The sequence below is a fragment of the Anabas testudineus genome, chromosome 12 (genome assembly GCF_900324465.2).
Source record: "Anabas testudineus chromosome 12, fAnaTes1.2, whole genome shotgun sequence".
Lineage (NCBI taxonomy): Eukaryota > Metazoa > Chordata > Actinopteri > Anabantiformes > Anabantidae > Anabas > Anabas testudineus.
The window spans coordinates 1,275,692-1,296,574 of record NC_046621.1 but is presented as its reverse complement, the minus strand read 5'-3'; the positions used below and the strand labels follow the sequence as shown (position 1 = coordinate 1,296,574).

Sequence of the window (20,883 nt, the reverse complement as noted above, 5' to 3'; positions counted from 1 at the left end):
GAGGTACCGGGGTGCGGGTGGGGGTGACGCACGGTGCATTAGTTGTGGGCTGCACAGATCGACCGTACGGGCTTCACCTGTCCCGGTCCGGTAGGCGGTGATGAGGGGGGGGGGCGGCGCGGGGCGGAGCCGCTCGGACATGAGTAAGTGACGTCAGCCCCCAGGTCGCCGAGCAGTGAAACAAACATGGCGACAGAATGGAGCGGGCAGCAGGGGGTTGTTCTCACCGTCATCATCTGTCTGTGGAGCGCGGTCGTCGGCGGCAGCAGGGGGGGGGGCAGCGGGAGCCAGGTGCTCGGCATGCGGCTGGAGAGGAGCGACAAGCCGGCCGGAACCAATGACGACGGTGTCATCCAGGTGACCGAGGAGAGCACGGTCCAGCTCCGGTTCTACGGGGTGCAGCTCGACTCGGGCGCCTGGACCCAGATCCGCTTCACGGAGCTCACGGACGGCGGCGGGGACGAGCGGGAGGGCGCGGACGAGGAGGAGGCGGTGGCGGCGGCGAGGAGCGGCAGCGGCACGATGGACGCGCCGGACCGGACCTGTGCCGACTTCACCAAGGACATCAGCGTCGGGACCTTCATGAACGTCAGCAGCCGCGGAACCTCGGGGCTGCTCACCGTGCGCATCAAGCCGCTGCGTAAGAGCGAACCGCAGAAGGAGTTCGCGCTGTGCACGCTGAGCGCGGACGGCAGCAGCTGGTTGCTGCTGGAGGACAACGATGGCAGGGTGCTGGTGGTGGAGGAGAAGAAGTCCCTGCTGCCCATGTGGCTGCAGGTGATCATCATCTGCTGCCTGCTGGTGCTCTCCGGGATGTTCAGCGGTCTGAACCTGGGGCTCATGGCGCTGGACCCCATGGAGCTGCGCATCGTCCAGAGCTGTGGCACCGACAAGGAGAAGAAATATGCCCGAAAAATCGAACCCATCCGCAGCAAAGGGAACTATCTGCTCTGCTCTCTTCTCCTGGGCAACGTCCTGGTGAACACCACCCTCACCATCCTCCTGGACGACCTCATCGGATCAGGTCTGGGCGCAGTGGTGGCCTCCACCATGGGTATCGTCATCTTTGGTGAGATCGTTCCCCAGGCGTTGTGCTCCCGCCACGGGCTGGCTGTGGGGGCCAACACCATCCTCGTAACCAAGTTCTTCATGTTCCTCACCTTCCCGCTGTCCTTCCCCGTCAGCAAGCTGCTGGACGTCCTGCTGGGCCAGGAGATCGGCACCGTGTACAACAGGGAGAAGCTGGTGGAGATGCTGAAGGTGACGGAGCCCTACAACGACCTGGTCAAAGAGGAGCTGAACATGATCCAGGGAGCTCTGGAGCTCAGGACCAAAACCGTGGAGGACGTGATGACGCCTTTGGGGAACTGCTTCATGATCCAGGCGGACGCTGTCCTGGATTTCAACACCATGTCCGAGATCATGGAGAGCGGATACACTCGGATACCTGTGTTCGACGAGGAGAGGTCCAACATCGTGGACATCCTGTACGTGAAGGACCTGGCGTTCGTGGACCCGGACGACTGTACCAACCTGAAGACCATCACCAAGTTCTACAACCACCCCGTGCACTTTGTGTTTCACGACACGAAGCTGGACGCCATGCTGGAGGAGTTCAAGAAAGGTGTGTGAGCAGTGTGAGTGTGAGTGGAGCGACCCCCACATTTCATGGGGTCGAGATGATTCACTCTTCACTGGTCCTAAAAGGAGCTGAGGTGCTGGTTTCGACCTCTGAACTGGTCTGAAACCCACAGAGTGAAGGAGGTGTCTCTTTTTAATCTGACCAAGTTTTCTGATGGTTTAGAGGCGGGTTTGTTGGATTTAACACCACAACCATGAATCTTTTCACACGTCTCTGTGAAAATTAACATAAAACCATCGAATCCAAAGAGTTCGAGACGGAAGTGAGATGTCTGTGAAACACGTTAAATTAGACACAGACGAACAAGAAGCCGTAGAAACAGTGAAACTGTCTGTTGGATTCTAAATGTCTGGTTTTGAATCAGAGCATCAAATGAGGCTTTAACCAGTGAACATCTGACGTTTTGCTTGATAAATGATCTAAATACTCACAGATTAACGTATTAACCTGATTAGTCGACTCGTCTTAGCAGAGAGTCGTGATAATGTTGATCTAAACAGATTAGTGAAACAGACACAGGGCTGCAGAAGATGTTGTTGTGTCCATCAAACACGGATGTTGTCTTCTAATTAATAGTTTCCTTCCTTCTTCCTCACTTGCTGTTTTCTGGTTTTCTTCATAAAAAGTTGATCTGATTGAACTCACCCTGTAAACCGAGTGTTAGGAAAACAGGAGTTCAATCAAAGAAACGAGAACAGAGGTTCCAGCAGTATACAGATAACTAAAAAGATATTTAGAATGAAGGAAACCAGACACAGGCGTGATGACGGGTTAGTCTCAGTGTTTATGATGAGGACACGTACAGTGTCGTGTCCTCATCAGTGTTTTCTACAATCTGCCATCAGGTTTTTATTCCCCGTTAACACGCGAGCACTAGATTTCCCTGATGATCCTCTTCAGTCAGACAACAGGAACTAATCAGTGAAATCAGCAGCTGTGTGATGTTTGATGGGATGAAAATCTGCACATTCAGGCGCACGGGATTAGTGCTGGAAATCTGAGCGCTGACATCAACACTCAGCACAAAGCAGCGATGAATTCAGCTAATTCAGCTGATGATGAGGCTGTTTCAGGGAAAAGAGAATCGAACGCTCCCAAACTCCTGAAGTCAGATTAGCTGAGAGGTGACATACTGTTGACCTGTGATCGATTCATTGTTTCGTGGTGCACAGGCTGTTGTTTTCCTGCTGACGACCTCTGAAGGAAGTCACTGACCTTCATATGGAGGGTCGTCCAGAGGGACAGGGACTGAGGCACTTTAGAGGACATCAGGTCAGTTTTGCATTCAGAGCAGATGATGATGATGATGATGATGATGATGCTGTTTGAGTCATCAAGTCAGAGGCCTCTGGCTGCAACGAGTGTGTCTGTTAACACAGACCGGTGTTAACACTGGTCTGTTAACACTGGTCTGTTAACACTGGTCTGTTAACACTGGTCTGTTAACACTGGTCTGTTAACACTGGTCTGTTAACACTGGTCTGTTAACACTGGTCTATTAACACTGGTCTGTTAACACTGGTCTATTAACACTGGTCTGTTAACACTGGTCTGTTAACACTGGTCTGTTAACACTGGTCTGTGTTAACACTGGTCTGTTAACACTGGTCTATTAACACTGGTCTGTTAACACTGGTCTATTAACACTGGTCTGTTAACACTGGTCTGTTAACACTGGTCTGTTAACACTGGTCTGTGTTAACACTGGTCTGTGTTAACACTGGTCTGTGTTAACACTGGTCTGTGTTAACACTGGTCTGTGTTAACACTGGTCTGTTAACACTGGTCTGTTAACACTGGTCTGTTAACACTGGTCTGTGTTAACACTGGTCTGTGTTAACACTGGTCTGTGTTAACACTGGTCTGTTAACACTGGTCTGTGTTAACACCGGTCTGTGTTAACACCGGTCTGTGTTAACACCGGTCTGTTAACACTGGTCTGTGTTAACACTGGTCTGTTAACGCTGGTCTGTTAACGCTGGTCTGTTAACGCCGGTCTGTTAACACCGGTCTGTTAACACCGGTCTGTTAACACTGGTCTGTTAACACTGGTCTGTTAACACTGGTCTGTTAACACTGGTCTGTTAACGCCGGTCTATTAACACTGGTCTGTTAACACTGGTCTGTTAACACTGGTCTGTTAACACCGGTCTGTTAACACCGGTCTGTTAACACCGGTCTGTTAACACCGGTCTATTAACACTGGTCTGTTAACACTGGTCTGTTAACACTGGTCTGTTAACGCCGGTCTATTAACACTGGTCTGTTAACACTGGTCTGTTAACACTGGTCTGTTAACACTGGTCTGTTAACGCCGGTCTGTTAACGCCGGTCTATTAACACTGGTCTGTTAACACTGGTCTGTTAACACTGGTCTGTGTTAACACTGGTCTGTTAACACCGGTCTGTTAACACCGGTCTGTTAACACCGGTCTGTTAACACCGGTCTGTTAACACCGGTCTGTTAACACTGGTATAATTTATAGGTGAGGTCCTGCTGCAGAGTGGAGGATCTTTGATCTGGTGTCTTGTTATGAGCTCTGAACTCGAATGTTAAATAGTTCTGTATGTTGCAGGTGAACACAGGTTTGCTGATGCCTTGTAGATATCGGAGGTGACCTCTGACCTCTGAGGATCATACAAATAAAGCAGGCTCTGTTTCTGTGTAAGATTCATTTTAGAAACCAGACTCAGCGTTCAGCTTGTGTTGATGCTGAAAATAGTTTCAGTCTCAGATACAGTGACAGTTTTGCTTATTTGGGACACACACACACACACACACACGCAGACATACACGCACACACACACACACACACACACACGCAGACACACACACACACAGACGAGCCGAACGCTCCTAAAATAGACGCTGCTGCGGCGTGAAGCTCAGTAACTGTGGCAGGTTTGTGTCCTGACAGCTTCGCTCTCGTTCACCACGTTCTGTTCGTTTACTCAGCATCATTAACGTTCTGCGGTTCTCATGAGAGCGGTTACGTCACGTCAGGGCTGCGGCGCTGCCGACCTGTTCGAGCCCACGTGAGCGAGTTCACATGAAGTGAAACAGTTTTTAATGAGGAGAACAAACCAGCAGTGGATTAAACTGTTGTTCCTGTGTTTTCTACCACATCCCTCCTTCTCCTCCTCCTCCTCCTCCTGCTGCCTCCCCCACAGTGTCTCCTCTTTATCTGGGTTTGGCAGCACCTCCAACTCTTTCCTCTGCAAAGCTCTTAGTCCAGTCTGAGCTATATTAAGGCATCAGTCTGTCCTTGCAGGAGTCAGGATAAATCCACCGTCAGATCGAACGAGAGCACTGATGCTGTTCTGTTTCCAAAATAGACAAACAAGAAAGGATGTTTTCCTCCAGCAGAAGTCTGTTTGAAGTCCAGCTGCTGAGTTTCAGAAGCAGCAGCCGCAGTGAAATTCACAACTCCCTGCCCCTTCCCCGTGTTTAAAGCTGTCCTACTTTCCTGGCAGCTGAGTTCTTAAGAGTTTGCATAGTGTGGAAAGTCGTCGTCATAAACCAGCAGTGCACTCATGGATGATCTCTCTCCTCTCCAGGTAAATCCCACCTGGCCATCGTCCAGAAAGTGAACAACGAGGGGGAGGGAGATCCGTTCTACGAGGTGCTGGGGTTGGTCACCTTGGAGGACGTCATCGAGGAGATAATCAAATCTGAGATCCTGGATGAATCCGACCTTTACAGTGAGTCAGCGTTTGTCTGTTTGCCTGCACATGAACTTCTTCTCAGGTGTTCTTCTATCATCATGCAGATGTCGACTTCATCATCTGTAAAGTTCCCTGAGTCAGAGTCAAAGATCAGTTCAGTGTAAAACAATTTAAAAAAACAAAATTCTTCCATCAGAGACTATTTAATTCTTAGCAGGTCGACCTCTGTGCTACGAGCATCTGTAGGAAACAAGTAGAAGATTAGTGAAGCTGCCCTTTAATGAGGAGCAGTAACTAGTGCAGCTGTGGATGTTTGATCACATGCTGGATTAGGGTCCAGTTCTGGATTAGGGTCCCAGGTGCCTCTGAGGTACTTCACATTTTGAGATCTCCTCCTCAGAAAACCCCAGTCCTTGTTTGGGAAAGCCCTGGGCTGCCAGGGGCATTCGGGCGTGGTCAGAGGGTTTCTGAGGTCCTTGGAGGTCTTTCCCTTCAGGAGTCTCAGAAAACCTCAGACTGACAGGAGCTCCCAGATGTGGCCTGAGGTTTTCCAAGGCTCCTGAAGTTTTAACACCCTTAGAAGGCCTCAGGACCTTATCGAGGACATCGCCACCTCCCCAGGGCCTCAGAAAACCTCAGATCTTGTTTTAGAGCATCAGACCTTCAGGATCCTTAGAGGGACCCTGGTCTGATTCTTTGCCCTGGTCTATAATTCTGCCCTACGTGACCGTCCAACACAAACTACTACCAACTACTACTAAGTACTATTAACTACCACTAACTACTGCTAAGTAGTACTAAGTACTGTACACAGCTCCTACAAACCACTGGGGTTTGGTTTCATTAAACATTTTGGGCACCGGGTCGTTTGTAACTCTTTTCTTTCCTTGGGACAGCGGATAACAGAAACAGGAAGAAGGTGGACCCCAACAAAAACAAACGGGACTTTTCCGCCTTCAAGCATGACGGCGACAGTAAAGTGAAGATCTCTCCTCAGCTCATGCTGGCGGCTCATCGTTTCCTCGCCACAGGTGAGCCCTGAGGAGGCGGCCGCTGATCTGACAGCACAGATTTGTTTCAGTGTTGTGATCCCTGGAGGATTAACGCCGGTCGCTGTAGGACTGATACACAGCGACCTTGGTGTGAATCCTCAGTGGTCTGATGGTCTCTTGATGATTACTTAAGACAAAAGTGATTTTAAATGAATTATTAATACAGTAATATTGAAGTTAAATGTATTAAAACGTTTAATATAAAGTTTATTAAAGTAAAACAGAATAAAAAATTAAACAAATTCAATATTCAGATTTAGATTTGACTGTTTTTTCAGTGAATTGTCAGTTTTCACCCCATCAAACTATAATTTAATAAGTTCTTCTCTCCGTCCCGTCGTGTCCCAGAGGTGAGCCTGTTCAGCCCGTTCCAGATCACGGAGAAAGTCTTGCTGCGGATCCTCAAACACCCAGACGTCATCCAGGAACTCAAGTTTAACGAAAACGACAAACGCTCGCCGCAGCACTTCCTCTACCAGAAGGGGAAACCTGTCGACTACTTCGTACTCATCCTGCAGGTAAACGCACCATCGCTCTCACACTTCACGTCTGTTTGATTTAATCAAATTTAGATGCAGTTCAGAGTAACTACAAACTACTAGTTTATTGATTAATTCTGAATGAATCTATAAGTTGTTGGACATTGAAATTAATAATGTTTTGTTTTTTGCCAAACCTCTAAATATTGAATTTACTGTTATAGAATATGAAGAAAAGCAGGAAATGTTCACATCAAATAAGCAGGAACTAAAAACACAAATATGATTCAGGATTCATCTTTTCAAACTGATTAATTACACGTTAACTTTGTGTAAATCAGCTAATCGATGAATCAACTAGTTGAATTTCAGTGTAGATAATAAGAATAATCAGAGACAGTATTGTTGGATATAACTGAGGAATAAATCAAACATCCATTCAAATATAAATCTGCTCATCCAGACAGACTCAGGGGCTCCTCTCTGCTCGACCTTCACTAATAGATCCTCTTACGTAAGAAACAAATCGAGGGGGGAGAGGGGATTGAAGGGTTAAGGAGGACAGAAAAGAAGAAAAGCAGATGAGAGGAGACACTGACGAGCATATGGAGTGTGAAATAAACAGGAGAGAGGAGTTTAAAGGATGAGACGGAGCGGAGAGAAGAGGAGGGAGAGCACAAGACGAGAGAGACACTAACCACCGAGTCCCAGATAATAGACCACTAACGGCTGTAGTTGTGGGTTTAACTGTAAAATGTAAAACGGTTCAAAGACAACGTTACGACGTTTCTCTGCTTTTAACAGTGTTTAGGAACTGCGGCTCTTCTGCATCCACGACTTCCAAAAAGAATTTGAACTCAGACCTCAGTTCATTTAACCAGTCGCTAGTTTTCAGACGGGTTCCTGAGCTCGTCCTCGTGTTTCTGAGTCTTTCACAGATTCAGTCCTCGCTCAGCTTCTCTGGGTCGATCGTCTCATAGCCAAAAATGATCAAAATGATCGAAACCACAGAAAACAGGAAGTTCCTGTGGGACCAGATCCAGACTGGAGCCTGTTGCTGGAACACAGAAAACCATCTTATTTCTCAGTTTCATCATTTGTTATGTGTCTTTGTGCTGTTAGTAAATCTAGGTTTGGAATTGTGTTCTGGTTTTACCTGCATTTCACACAGAGAGTCGAGATCCCGTGTAACACAACCTGTGGTAGGTACAGTGGGCGTCTGATCCTTCTGGAGGCAGCAGGTTGTGCTGTTGTTGCATTAGTGAAATAAACAATGTGGACATTAGTCAGTTAACGTGGGTGAATCTGATCATCAACTCTTGATTTGAAGTTAAATCTGACTTTCACCTTCAAACCAAGCTCCACTTCCATTTTCATGTTTATCCCTTGTTTTCTGGAACCTCTTCAAACCCCCGTGTTGTGTAGTTGATGAGCAGTGGTCAGAGAAACAGATGTTGAATCACTGTGAGTCTCGATCTGACCTTTAATAAATTAATGAATTAAATAGTTTAACAGTTACAGGTGGCTCGTCAATTTAAAAATGAATGTGTGAGGAGCCAAACTGTCCTCACACTAAAATAAGGTCACGCCACTCGATGAGATGAGGTACCTTGACTTCACCAGTTCCAGCACAGGCACCGGGCCACTGGACGCTGTTTGTCTGTGTGTGATTGAGGTCAAGAGATACTGGATCCCAGACTCGTGCTCCTGTGGCAGGATGTAATATTTATAGGATGTCAACGTGTTTGAGTTACCAGATGTCTCCTGTCTCCAGGCGTCATATTTAAATTCTGAAGCTTTCCAAAATATACAATTAAAAAAATGAAATATTGCTTATTAACAGACCTTTATGCAGCAGAAAATACAGTAGTAAAGTCAGATTCATATTTTTATAAACATTTATTAAACATATTTTCACTTTCAGATTTTGGTTTGTAAATTTTCAGATCTTATTTTTTCAGTTTCAAGTTGAAACGTTGCCTTCAGGAAATGTGGAAACTCTGACTGAGACCAAACCCGACACCAATCACAGCTCAACACCAATCAATAATGTCACATGATACAGCTCAGTGGTCACATTTCCCACTTCTGCACATGTCTGTGAACAGAGCATTTGTTTTCAGCACCATGAACAGACGAAAACGTTGAATTTAACCATGAATCCTCTCTGTGTGACATGCTGGCTTCTCTCTAAACACACACAGGGAAAGTCTCACTCTTCATCTCACTTACCGAAACCTGAGTACGTCTGTAAACACGATGTCCCTCCGTGTCCATGTGTGTTTGTGTTTCAGGGCCGAGTGGAGGTGGAAGCTGGAAATGAAAACATGAAGTTTGAAACCGGCCCGTTCTCCTACTATGGAGTCATGGCTCTAAGTTCACCGTCGCTGGGTGAGACAGCACTGGACACACACACACGGCGGAAACACTAAACGCTGCTGTTTCCTTTCTCTCTGTCGTGTTTTCTTCCATGTTATAATACGACGATATTTCATTTACCACGGAGACGATGAATAAGTGCGCGGAGGTGTGTGATGAAAAAGTTTATTAGACGCCAAAACACAGGGCACTGATTTGTTAGCAGCAACAGTTCCATGGCAACAATACAGTGTTCATGTTACACAGAAATGCACCATGAATGTGCACTTCCACGTGCACGGCTGTCAGCACAACTTTAACAGCGTCACATTTCTGCAGACTGCAGCGTTTCCCGAAGTCTGCTGTCGTGTTTTTCACTGTTTCCAGGGGAAACGTCAGATATTGTTCATCACAGCGTCGTAAAGACTTTAAATGTTTCCTCTGGTATTTTACAGGAGGACGGTGTCGACTGTCTCAAATGAGACATTTGTGAAGGAGCGAACGTTTGTCTGTGATGGTGGCAGCAGTGTGCAGACCACACAGCCTGTTTATTAGTTTGTGCTGATAACAGACAGATGTTCTGGATTCAGCTTTTATACTTTAAATAAGCACTCTAGCCCTGATGGCCTAGGATCCACAATGTGAACTTTACCAACAGGAACTCGTGCGACCAGGAAGGAGACACAGATGAGTGGTGTTCTGCACAGCACTGTCACCATCTCAGCTCCTTCTATGCGGCGATGCCCTTTGAGAGCTGTGCACCAGACTGCAACCAGAAAAGAAGAGATTTTAAAGAAAACGTCATTAAAGTAGTGAAGGAGGCGACGGGACAGACGCAGACAACTAATGTGCAGTTACATAATAACGAGCTGTTTTCCATGTCCCTGGTTATGTAAAGGTTGCACCACATGATGTGGGCTCCAACTGAACGGAGCTGGAGGTGGAGCTTGTGTGTGTTATACACAGAACAAGATGGCAGGTGTGGGCTGATACCTGAGTGGCTCCCGGTGCAGCTTAGTGGTGTCAGTACTGCTGCAGCATCTAAAAAACAGCATCGTGTCGTTTGGTGAAGCGCTGCTAAAGATGTAGGAGCTGTGACTGTGGTGACTCCTAGAGTTTGAGCGTCGTAACTGCAGATTCAAACGTGCCTCCTCATTTTCTGCTCCTTCCCTGTTGATCTTTTTCTCTCTCTGTCTGTAACTTCATGTGCACATTATGCAGCTCGGTGTGTGCATGTGCAGCGTCATATACTGTAAATGAATTGTATGTAATTTTCATCCTGAACACCCAACTTTCTCTGCCAGGGAAAAGGTGACGCTTTATTTTACAGGTCCTGAATATTCCTGATCACTTCCCAGGAGCCGCCTTCTTAATTTCCTGAAAATGTGCTGTGAATTATTACGATATTCCAGGAAAGACGTTGTCTGTAAACCAATTAGTTTCTAATTTTAATAGAAATGGAGAGAGTAGCTAAAAAGGGAAATGTTTTCAATTTTCTTCTACATACATGTAGTTGTTTTATCTTAAAAACACCAGTATATTAATAATATAATAATAATATTAGTGCCACATTGAACAGGATTTTTCAGTAATTAACAGCAAATGAGTAAAGTTTATTGGAAACACAAAACCATTTCAAAGAGAGCTCTAATGAAAGCACTGTGTTAATTCTAACACAGTTCTAATCAATAAAGGCAGAAACAGGCAAATCTACAAACAATTACATCTAGTTTTATCTTCTCACTTTTATTCTGAGGTCATTAGAAACACCTCACCACTGCACATTTCATCCAGCAGAGAGCACTGACGGCTGGATTTGGACTGTGTTTCTAATTTCCTGCACATTTCCTGAAAAACACCAGTGATTTGGTGAAACAGACACGTTCACTTCATTGATCAGGTTAAATGTGCTGCTAACACCGTACTGGAGTGTTTTTCACATTGCATTACTCACAGTTGAAATGTGCGACTTCCCAGGTCCTTGAAGGCACCAGAACTGAATTAAATGAAGAGAAATAAATAAATGTCTCTCTCTCCCCGTCCTCTCTCTCAGCTGTCACCCCTCCTCTCTCCCCATCAGTGGCGTCCCCCCCTCCACGACGCCTCTCTCTTAAGAGGTTTTCTCTGTTCTCTCGTTTCCCAGGTAAACTCATGCATGGGCCACAGGAGCGGGGTGGGGGGGTAATTTGAGCTGATCTCACCATTTTCTTTTTGTCATTATCTTCAGAGCCCTGATCCAGCAAGTACCAGCAGTACTAGTAGTAGTACTAGCAGTAGTAGTAGTAGTAGTACTAGTAGTACTAGTAGAACACACAGGCAGGGCTTTGTATTTTAAAGTTATAACCTGATTCAGTATTCAGGTATTGATAGTAATACTTAAAATCAGAAATCAGCTGATGAACATAGAACTGCACGAGTCCAACAGACTGTTGTAGAATATCTAAAAAGTCCAGAGGTGTTCAGACCTTCATTATATTAACAAATCTAATTAAATCACATTTAATCTGCTGTAGCTGAGTCCACAACTGATTTGATAATTCAACAAACTCTACAACATGGTAACTGATATTTTTATTACATTGATAACTTAATTAGATATAAACGAGATATATATTAGATATAAACGAGATATATATTAGATATATATTAGATATATATTAGATATAAACGAGATATATTAGATATATATTAGATATAAATGAGATATAAATGAGATATATATTAGATATAAACGAGATATATATTAGATATAAACTAGATATATATTAGATATAAATGAGATATAAACGAGATATATATTAGATATAAATGAGATATATATTAGATATAAATGAGATATAAATGAGATATATATTAGATATAAATGAGATATAAACGAGATATAAACGAGATATAAATGAGATATAAACGAGATAAATGAGATATAAACGAGATATAAATTAGATATAAATGAGATATATATATTAGATATAAATGAGATATATATTAGATATAAATGAGATATATATTAGATATAAATTAGATATATATTAGATATAAATGAGATATATATTAGATATAAATGAGATATATATTAGATATAAATTAGATATATATTAGATATAAATGAGATATATATTAGATATAAATGAGATATAAACGAGATATAAATTAGATATAAACGAGATATATATTAGATATAAATGAGATATAAACGAGACTTATCTTAGACTATCTAATTGATAGTTGATTGATCTCAGCATTTCACAGTAAACCAGTTATATTACTGTTTTTCACTTTAATTATCATTCACACTGGTTGATTGTCGCTGCACTTAACGTTAGTTTGTTAGCACGATAATGTTAGCTATTTAGCCTTTTAGCGTTAGCTTTTTAAGCTGTTAGCATGCTAATGTTAGCTTGTTGGCATGTTAATGTTAGCTTTTTAGCCTGCTAGCTTGTTATGCGGTTCATGTCATAGAAACATTTTTAGCTTATTAGCATGGAAATGTTTGTAGGTGAACGTTTTAGCCTGTTAGCGTGCTAACGTTAGCTTGTCTGATTTCTGTCTGTGGACTTTGGAGACTGCTGCTGCAGTTTGGTTAAAATAGTTACACAACCTTTAAAACAGGTAGAGCTGGAGTAACGAGGGTGAAGGAGCATGAAAAGGGTTTAAAAGGGTTTAAAAGGGTTGAAGCTGAGTATTAAAGCAAACGACACATAAACAGACTTTAACTCAGATTAAATCAGTGTAAATAGAGTCACACAAACTTGCTGGATGGGGCTCCTGGTGCGAGCCCTCTAGTTTCTAACCCTGTCACCACCTCGTCCTCTTCAGCCACTGATCCACGATCAGACGTCTTCATCACTCCTGCAGCTTTGTGACGAGGGTCGGATAGTCTGACCGTAGACCTCTGGTTAAATGAATAGTTTAACATTTGTCTTTCTGAGAGGTAGAAGTGAAGTTAGTCGCTCTCCAGTCTGTTGAAGCCAGCAGCCATTAGTGTAGTTTTACTTTTAGTTTACAATCTTCATGCTAAGCTATGCTAAAGCCTGCAAAGGTGCAGATATGAGAGTGGTTTCAAACTAATAGTTTACCGCCCTGCAAAAATGGCTTTAAGAATATTTCCCAAAATGTTGAACTATTCCTTTAAGCACAAATGTTTTTCTGTGCTGCACAGTCGACCTCCTGTATTCTGAGGTTTTCTGATCATCACCGGCGCTCCCTCTCTAACATGAACCTCTCCAACATGAACCCCTCCACCAGATTAAATGGACGCTCTCCTGACCCCATCACACCACTAAAACCATCCAATGACAGCGGTTCCTCCTCTGAGTGCAGAGCGTCCTGTTGCAGCCATAAAAAGCTGAAACGATGCACTTTTCCTCGCCGCATGGCATGTTTGTCCTGTTCAACCATGACATCAGCGCAGTGTGTGTTTGTGTGACGTGTTCTTCATTCTCTCACCGTTTTTCCTGTTTTCTGACACAATCATCTTGTTTTCATGTCATTTTTACTTATTTCCTTGTGTGTTTTCTGTGTTAACGTGTGAATATGAGTCTTTGCCTTTTTACATTTTTCTTTTTTGTGCTCTCATCTCTTTCTCACCCTCTGCTCGTCTCTCTTCATCCCAGAGTTTCGTTCTCCGTCGCACGGGGGAAACCTCAACCGCTCGGCGTCTCTGAGCTGCACTGAGCGTGCTCCAGAAAGCGGGTCGGTGGGTGGGAGCAACTCTCAGATCCCCGGCACCCCCTTCCAGTACATACCAGACTTCTGTGTACGAGCTCTCACAGACCTGCAGTTTGTCAAGGTAAGGTACATAGTCAGTAATTTCAGAATTCAATCTGTAACAATTCAGTATATGTTAAAATCAGAATATGTGTTTATATGTGTACTACAAACAGTAGAAATACACAAGTGAAGTAAAAGTATTTGAGTGAACGTACAGCTGCTTCTGTCCTCCTCAGATTACTCGTGCCCACTACCAGAACGGTCTCTTGGCGTCCAGGCTGGACAGCTCGCCGCAGTCTCCAGACGGCAGTAACACTCGCCTGGACACGTCTGTGTCTTTGCCCCCCGTGACGCCACCGGGAACGCGCACCCCTCTGCCGCTGGCCACGCCTCCTGTAAAGCGTCCACCGTCCAAAGCTCAGCCGACGCCGCCGAGCAGCCGCGGCGCTCTGTCCCAAACCACATCCTCCAGCCGCAGACCGAGCCAAACACTGCCCCAAGCCACCCCGCCACCGAGCAACCACACCCCCCTATCCCAAACCCCTCCGTCCTGTACGAGTACAGCGTTGTGCACCTTTAACCCCCACCCAGCTCTTTCCTCTAAGTCCCCACTGTCTCCTTCGTCTGCCGGCCCCGAGAACGGGCCGGGAGAGAACGCGACTCTGCTCAGTGAGCAGCAGAACTCTGTGGGCCCCCGTCGGCCCAGCCACACTCAGGCACACCCCCACCCACACGTTCACACCATCAGCCACGCGCACACTGAAAGCACCATCTAAAGTCTCTACACTGCATGTGCACTCACTGACATCACGCACACTGCCACTACTCGTCGTTCCTGTTCCCTCATTGACGTCTGAGGGGTGATGAGGATCGTGACACATCATGGTCCTCTGTCATCCCCTCCTGCATGCTGCCCCCCCCCCCCCACACACACACACACAAAGAAATCCAGAGTAGAGACCAGAGGAACAGAGGACGCTGGTTAACAGTGTAGACAGGGTTGTGTTTAAGGTGTATGCATTTAAAGGATCAGTTCACCCAAATTACAAATTGCTCCTAGTTCACTCGTGTCCTGGAAGTTATGACCCTGAATGTCTCATTTCTTTAAGCATCGAACACAAACATCCTGAGCAGGAGAGAGACGACGACACAGTGAAGTCAAACAGAAGCAAAACTTATTTTTGAGTGGAGGAAGAGTTTATTTAGTTGTTTTAAAAGCAACATGTTTCTTCCCACTTGGATTTAGTTTCTGACGTGTTGCTTTTAATTCAAACTGAAATTAAAATACATTTTACTCAGATATTTGTTCATACTGGGACTAGAAGGAATTTGTTTTTGGTTGTGGACTTTAAAGTTTCAAAAGCAAAACAAACCCTTTTTTTATTTACCTCCTTTCTTTATTCCAGAAGCACATCTGCACTTTAAAATGAGAGTTTTTAAAAGTTTTTATTTAATAATTTGTGTGAACTGAGCCTTGAAGTCTGGTCACTGGTCAGAAAACACTGTCGTGTCCAGACCGGTGCCAGAACCTTCAGCCCTGCAGCACAGGTTACTGCAATGAGACGTTCTCGTTATGAAGTTTTCCTGTTTCCAAAGAGTGAAACCTCCACACAGCTGAAGTTTAGAGTTAGAACTCAAGGTTTTAGGCAGAGTCGTAAACAAATGAAGTTTGTCAGTGGGTCGATGCAACTACCAGCAAATGGACCAGATTCACTGTACTGAGCAGCTTCTATAGTCTGAGGTGAACGTTAAACTACCAGCCCAGTGATTTTTGGATGTTTTCGCCCATTCAGTTTTCATATTGTCATTTAAAGTTGTTAAAGTGGTGCGATTGCTCATAGTGACCATCACTGTGCCTGTGTGGTTGTTTTAATGTGACACCACAGCCCAGTGTGTATTTAACAAGCTTCACCACACAGCAGGAATATTTAATCATGTTTCCTGTGATGGACTAATCTATGGAGTCCCCGGAGTGTCTCCTCCACGATCCCTTAATTAGACTTCTCTCTAATTTAAACCTAAAAGTCAAATTAACATCCTGAGACTGCTGCAAATATATAACAGCTGCCCAGTCACAGCGCCCCCTGCTGCTGTGGGTTGAACTTTATTTTAGATTTTTTTTATTTTTTTTTTTATTAAACCAGTCAGTCACTTACATTTAAAGTTACATTTGAATTTAGTTTTTTGAAATGAAAATCAGAACTAAAAATATTTTCATAATTAATCTTGTGTGGTTGAAGGGGCTAAAACTTGCAAAAACACTGGTGATGTGAAGGTGAGATTCTTCTTGGCCTGAAGTTAAATTATTTAACTTCAAGAGGGAAATTAGATTATTTATTTTACATAAAAGTATTTCAGTTTATATTTTATATTTTAGAGATTTTATTTATTTGTTTTCTTGATTTCTTGAACTTTAAGATGAAGTAATAAGCTGCAAACACCTGACGATGCTAACGGCACAGTGGAATATTTGTTTGCACTAAATATTCTTCACTGTGAACAGAGTTTGGTTCGACACCAGCGACTCGTCAAAGCGATTTATTGTTGCTGCGTCAGTGGCATGAAATGACGGACGGAGGTCGTAACTGATGTCAGAACTCATGTTTAAAGTTACGCTTGTCTTGGAGTTCCTGTGTTATGAGGGGAAAATCAGACAAATGGCATAAATACCAAATAACAAGTGTTTCATTCCTACAGTTTCCAGTAGTCACAGTTGGCTGGTTTTTAATTCAGCATCATCTACTGAGTTTAATGAGGGAAAGGTTTCTCTGCACAAGTCGACTTTATTACTGAAACACACTGAAATAAATAAAACTGGACTGTTGGAGTCCAGGAGACCAGAGTTTTTTTATTTTCATATTTATCAGTTTGGTTCTGTTTTATGTTAGTTTTATATGATAGAGCTGATGTTTACAAGAAAGAGTTTTGCTCTTTATTTGCTTTCTGGGAAAGTGCTAGATGAGAAGATCAGTACCCCTCTGTAGCCAGCAGGCCGTTAGCTTAGCTTAGCATAAAAACTGGAACTGGCCCGACTTTGTCCAAAAATACCAAAGGAAGTTAACCTACGGGCACCTCTAACACGTGCTAATTTAGATGTTGTATCTAGTTTGTACTGCTGAAAACCTGAGGTCACGTGTTAATTTAGGAACTTTAGAGATGTTAGCAGCCGACTTAGCCAAGCTACTAGTTCTCTGTGATTCCGGCTTTTGGTGCTAAACTAATCTAAGCGACTTACTTTAACAGTATCGTTTCATCAGTGGGTATAAAGACACTACAGTGGTATCAATCCCCAACCAATGTTAAAGTCATCCTTTGGCGCCGGGACACAGTCAGACCCACATTTTGAACTGGTGTCACCCGTCAGAGACTCTCTCCTCGTTACAACAGGGAACGAAGGTGGACGTTGAGTGGATCGAAATATTTCTGCATCACCTTCATCCTGAACTTGTTGAACAGAACAGAGGGGTCCTAACGTTCTTGTCTGACTCCATTAGAAAGCGAATCCTCACCCAAACTGCTGAACTACTCGTACACACACTAACCTGAGGTTAAGCATTGACACTGTTTGGTTAAGAACAGTCACAGCACAACAAGTCGCTGAGATTTTAATGGACACACACATTCCACTGCACGTCTTCACACGTTAACCCTGTCGCATCCAGGAGCTGCAACGGGACATTTCCTCACGCTTACAGTGTTCGTTAGTACGAACCTCCAAACCAGAAATGAATTCATGTACATCACACTACATTTTATTATATCTGTAAATGATGCTGTAGCTGTTCAACTCACGTTTAGAGCAGTCGGGGAGACACAGGAGGACGTTAGCTGTGTTCCAGTGAACTAAAGTGATAATAATTAACATGAAGATGAAGGTAGAGACTCACTCCTCCCTCCGTTAGTGACGGCTGAGCTGCCAGCGTGTGATCTACCTGTGATCTACCTGTGATCTACCTGTTTATTCAGTGACTGAAACGTTTTAAGAGACTGAAGATGAATTATTTTGTTGACGATACAATGAAAAAGGTTTATTTGTGAAACACGCACATAACAACTGTTGTATAAGCTAGCATGCATATAAAAACACTTTAAACGGGGGGTTACGTAGCATAAGTCTGAAAAAGGGAATAATCCAAAGCATTTTTCTTTTTTGAGATGATTTCTGGAGACTGGATAGGACCGGGATCCTGAAGGCCCCAGGTTCACTGTGTTGTGGACGTTTGATGCCTGTTTTGGGTCTATGCACCAATAAAGCCCAAAACCAAGAAGTCTGGTCCCAGAGGAGGATTCTTTTTAATTTTAACATCTTGTTTTGAAGAGGATCCAATGGGAGAAGATCGTTTTAGCATTTTAATGAACTGATTTGTCAAATGACCGTAGAGCTATTCTGGGGCCGGGAAAGGATCCAGACACAATGCACAAAAAGTGGAAGGACTGGGGGGTTGAAGGGTTAAAGGTTTTTACCCCAGGGCCCTCTAAAGGTGGATCCAGCCATGGAGATCTGGACTCTGTGAAAACCATAGATTCTCCTCAGCAGGCTGCAGTTCACCAACCACCAGAGGGAAAACCGCAGAGGACGTAGCCTTACCGTAGACCTGCCTGCTGGTTCATTTAGGTCTTGTGTAGCAATTGGTCTTAAACTGGTTTCCAGTGAAGCCACTGGTTGGCTGTGGGACTGCCAGTTAGTGTACTGGGAAATGTGAAAACAAGCATTCTACTTAGTAATGTTGTATTTATTGTAAACCTTGTAGTTCTTGTTTTTCGTTAGAGGCATGCACCTGTAGGTGTGGTTCTGTGAAACGGGCTTCCAGCTGTTCGATGCAGCTTTCATTGGGTCACTTGACCCGGAAACACTGTTCAGTTCCCAGATTGCTGTTTGTGTTCTGATGCTGTAAATACAGAGGTGTAGAAAATAGCTCTATTTATACAGAGACGTGAGACGAGCAGGCGTGTTGTTTTATCCCCACTGTTTTACTAGGAAGGTACTGTAAAGCAATAAAGGTTGCACAGAGTTGACCTCACTTCATCGTTCTCTCCTTTAGCTTTCTGTGTTTTGACACACGGTGTGATAACCAAAGCGTTTTCCCTCCTTCCCCTTTGCTGTCATCCTGTTTCATCTTGTTATCTTCTGCTCTTTTATTCCTTCCTCCCACGCTTCCATCTTACTTCTCACTCCTTTTCCTCATTTATCCCCCCCCCTTTGCCTTTATCTCGACTCCTCTCCCGCTGCTCACAAGTATTGAAATTCCTCCGTCTTCGACTGCCGGTCCAATCTGCTAAACCCTTTTATTGTTCCGACCTCTTGTATCATGGGACGGGAGCAGGGGAGCAGGCTTATCAGCAGCTCCTGCAGAGTTGTTTTTAGCCCTGCAGCGGCGCGATGATTAGACCTGTATGAAGGTTAAATATTTTTTGCCGCAGGGTTTCTCAAGCCAGAGAGTTTTCCACATTGTGTTTCATTGACGAGCATGTGTGGCGCTGCAGAAACATGCTGTGAAGAGGGAAGAATAGTGGCCCCGAGACATGTTTTTACACCTATTATTATGTTCTTTAGATGTCGTTTGAATTCCTGTGCACACAAAGAGACCAGGCCGTGTTTTTAAAGATGTGAAAGATTTAAAATGATCCAACAATCATAAGTTACAAAAACACTTTAGTCTTAGATTCAGAAAAGAATCTCTAACTGAACAACCCCTGCAGCAGAGGTATCTCCCCTTTCTATGTCCCCGGGGTGAAGAAGACCTGTCTGACAGGTTTTTAATATTCAGACACTGCTGCAACATGTTTGACTTTCATTTTATCGCCGTGGTTGAACGGAGGTGGAGGAACAAACAGACTGTGTAACTTACAGCAATGTGTATATACTGTTTTATAAGTACTGTAAGGCATTTGATGAAATCTATGCGGTTAATAAACCCGAGTTCTATTTCTCTACAGAACTTCTGTCTGTGTCTGATTCATGTTTGGTGGATAATAATGAGACGTGTGGGTGAATCATTAAATTCTGCTGTTAAAGAGGAAGCTGGTGATTCTACGCCTGTCAGTACACAGACTGCAGTTTAGCAGTTAGAATCATTACACATCATATTATTACTGAAACACAGGGAACACACGCTGTACTGCTGTTGTTTTGTGACTTTACACAATATGAAAAGTGAATAGTGTTAAAGATTCAGATTTAAATGAGAGTTACCATGACTTCACTACTAATCTCCCTGTTTGAGGAGCTTTCACTGCTTTCTACTCTCAAATGTGGGAGTAATTATGTTTGTATTTGTAGGATCTTTTAGAAAACCTTCTATCATCTCTCTGCATCACTTCCAGTTCTGAGTCAGCTCTGCACGTCTGTGTGTCCAGACTGATCCAGTCACATGGACTTTTACTGAAGTAAGTGAAATGAGTTCGGGGCCATTATAACTTTGACTGCTACAACATCTCTTGCACAGAACTCGCACTAGATCACTGCTCAGTCTAAAAACTCTTTCAGCTTTGAATACCGTTTTCCTTTTGTGCAGCGTGATTAAATTTGCATTAATTCAGTGAGTATCAGGTCTTCAGAGTCTCCCCCAGTGATGGATGACTCATTATGAAATCTAACAAAGGGGGCGTGAGCTGCTGCTTGTTTTCTTGTGTTTTATTGGCTGTGAACAGGAGGAGGGGGCGGAGCGATGAAGAGGAAAACAACAGCCCCCGACCTCCGCCGTGCTGTGCGGAGCCAACATGGCGGCCGCGCAGCTCAGTTGCAGTGTTTAGGTGGCTCATGCTACTTTCAGGTAACGTCGGCAGAATAGGAAAAAGAGAGTTTCACTGAATTAAGTACATTTACTCAGTTAAATACAACTTAGACATAATTGTACTTTACTGAAATATTCCATTTTGTTTCTTGTACTCCACTCAGTACATTTCTAAATGCAAAGTAAAATAAATAATTAAGTATTGACGCAGTAAGGGAGTAAAAGTACTTAGCAGAGCTGGT

General features: G+C 44.0%; 1 protein-coding gene across 2 annotated transcripts; it reads left to right on the top strand.

The window, feature by feature from the left end:
- Positions 1-153: 153 nt before the first annotated feature.
- Positions 154-19,814, top strand: LOC113159012 (metal transporter CNNM4). Of its 2 annotated transcripts, XM_026355465.1 has the most exons (8): positions 154-1,624; positions 5,201-5,344; positions 6,205-6,339; positions 6,709-6,878; positions 9,134-9,230; positions 11,251-11,340; positions 13,811-13,986; positions 14,144-19,814. In XM_026355465.1, the coding sequence occupies exons 1-8, from the start codon at positions 187-189 to the stop codon at positions 14,681-14,683; spliced, it is 2,790 nt and encodes a 929-aa protein (XP_026211250.1). In that variant the 5' UTR covers positions 154-186; the 3' UTR covers positions 14,684-19,814. The 2 variants fall into 2 exon arrangements, with proteins under 2 accessions (XP_026211250.1, XP_026211249.1); XM_026355464.1 differs by lacking the exon at positions 11,251-11,340 and having other exon boundaries at positions 203-1,624.
- The last annotated feature ends 1,069 nt before the right edge of the window (positions 19,815-20,883 follow it).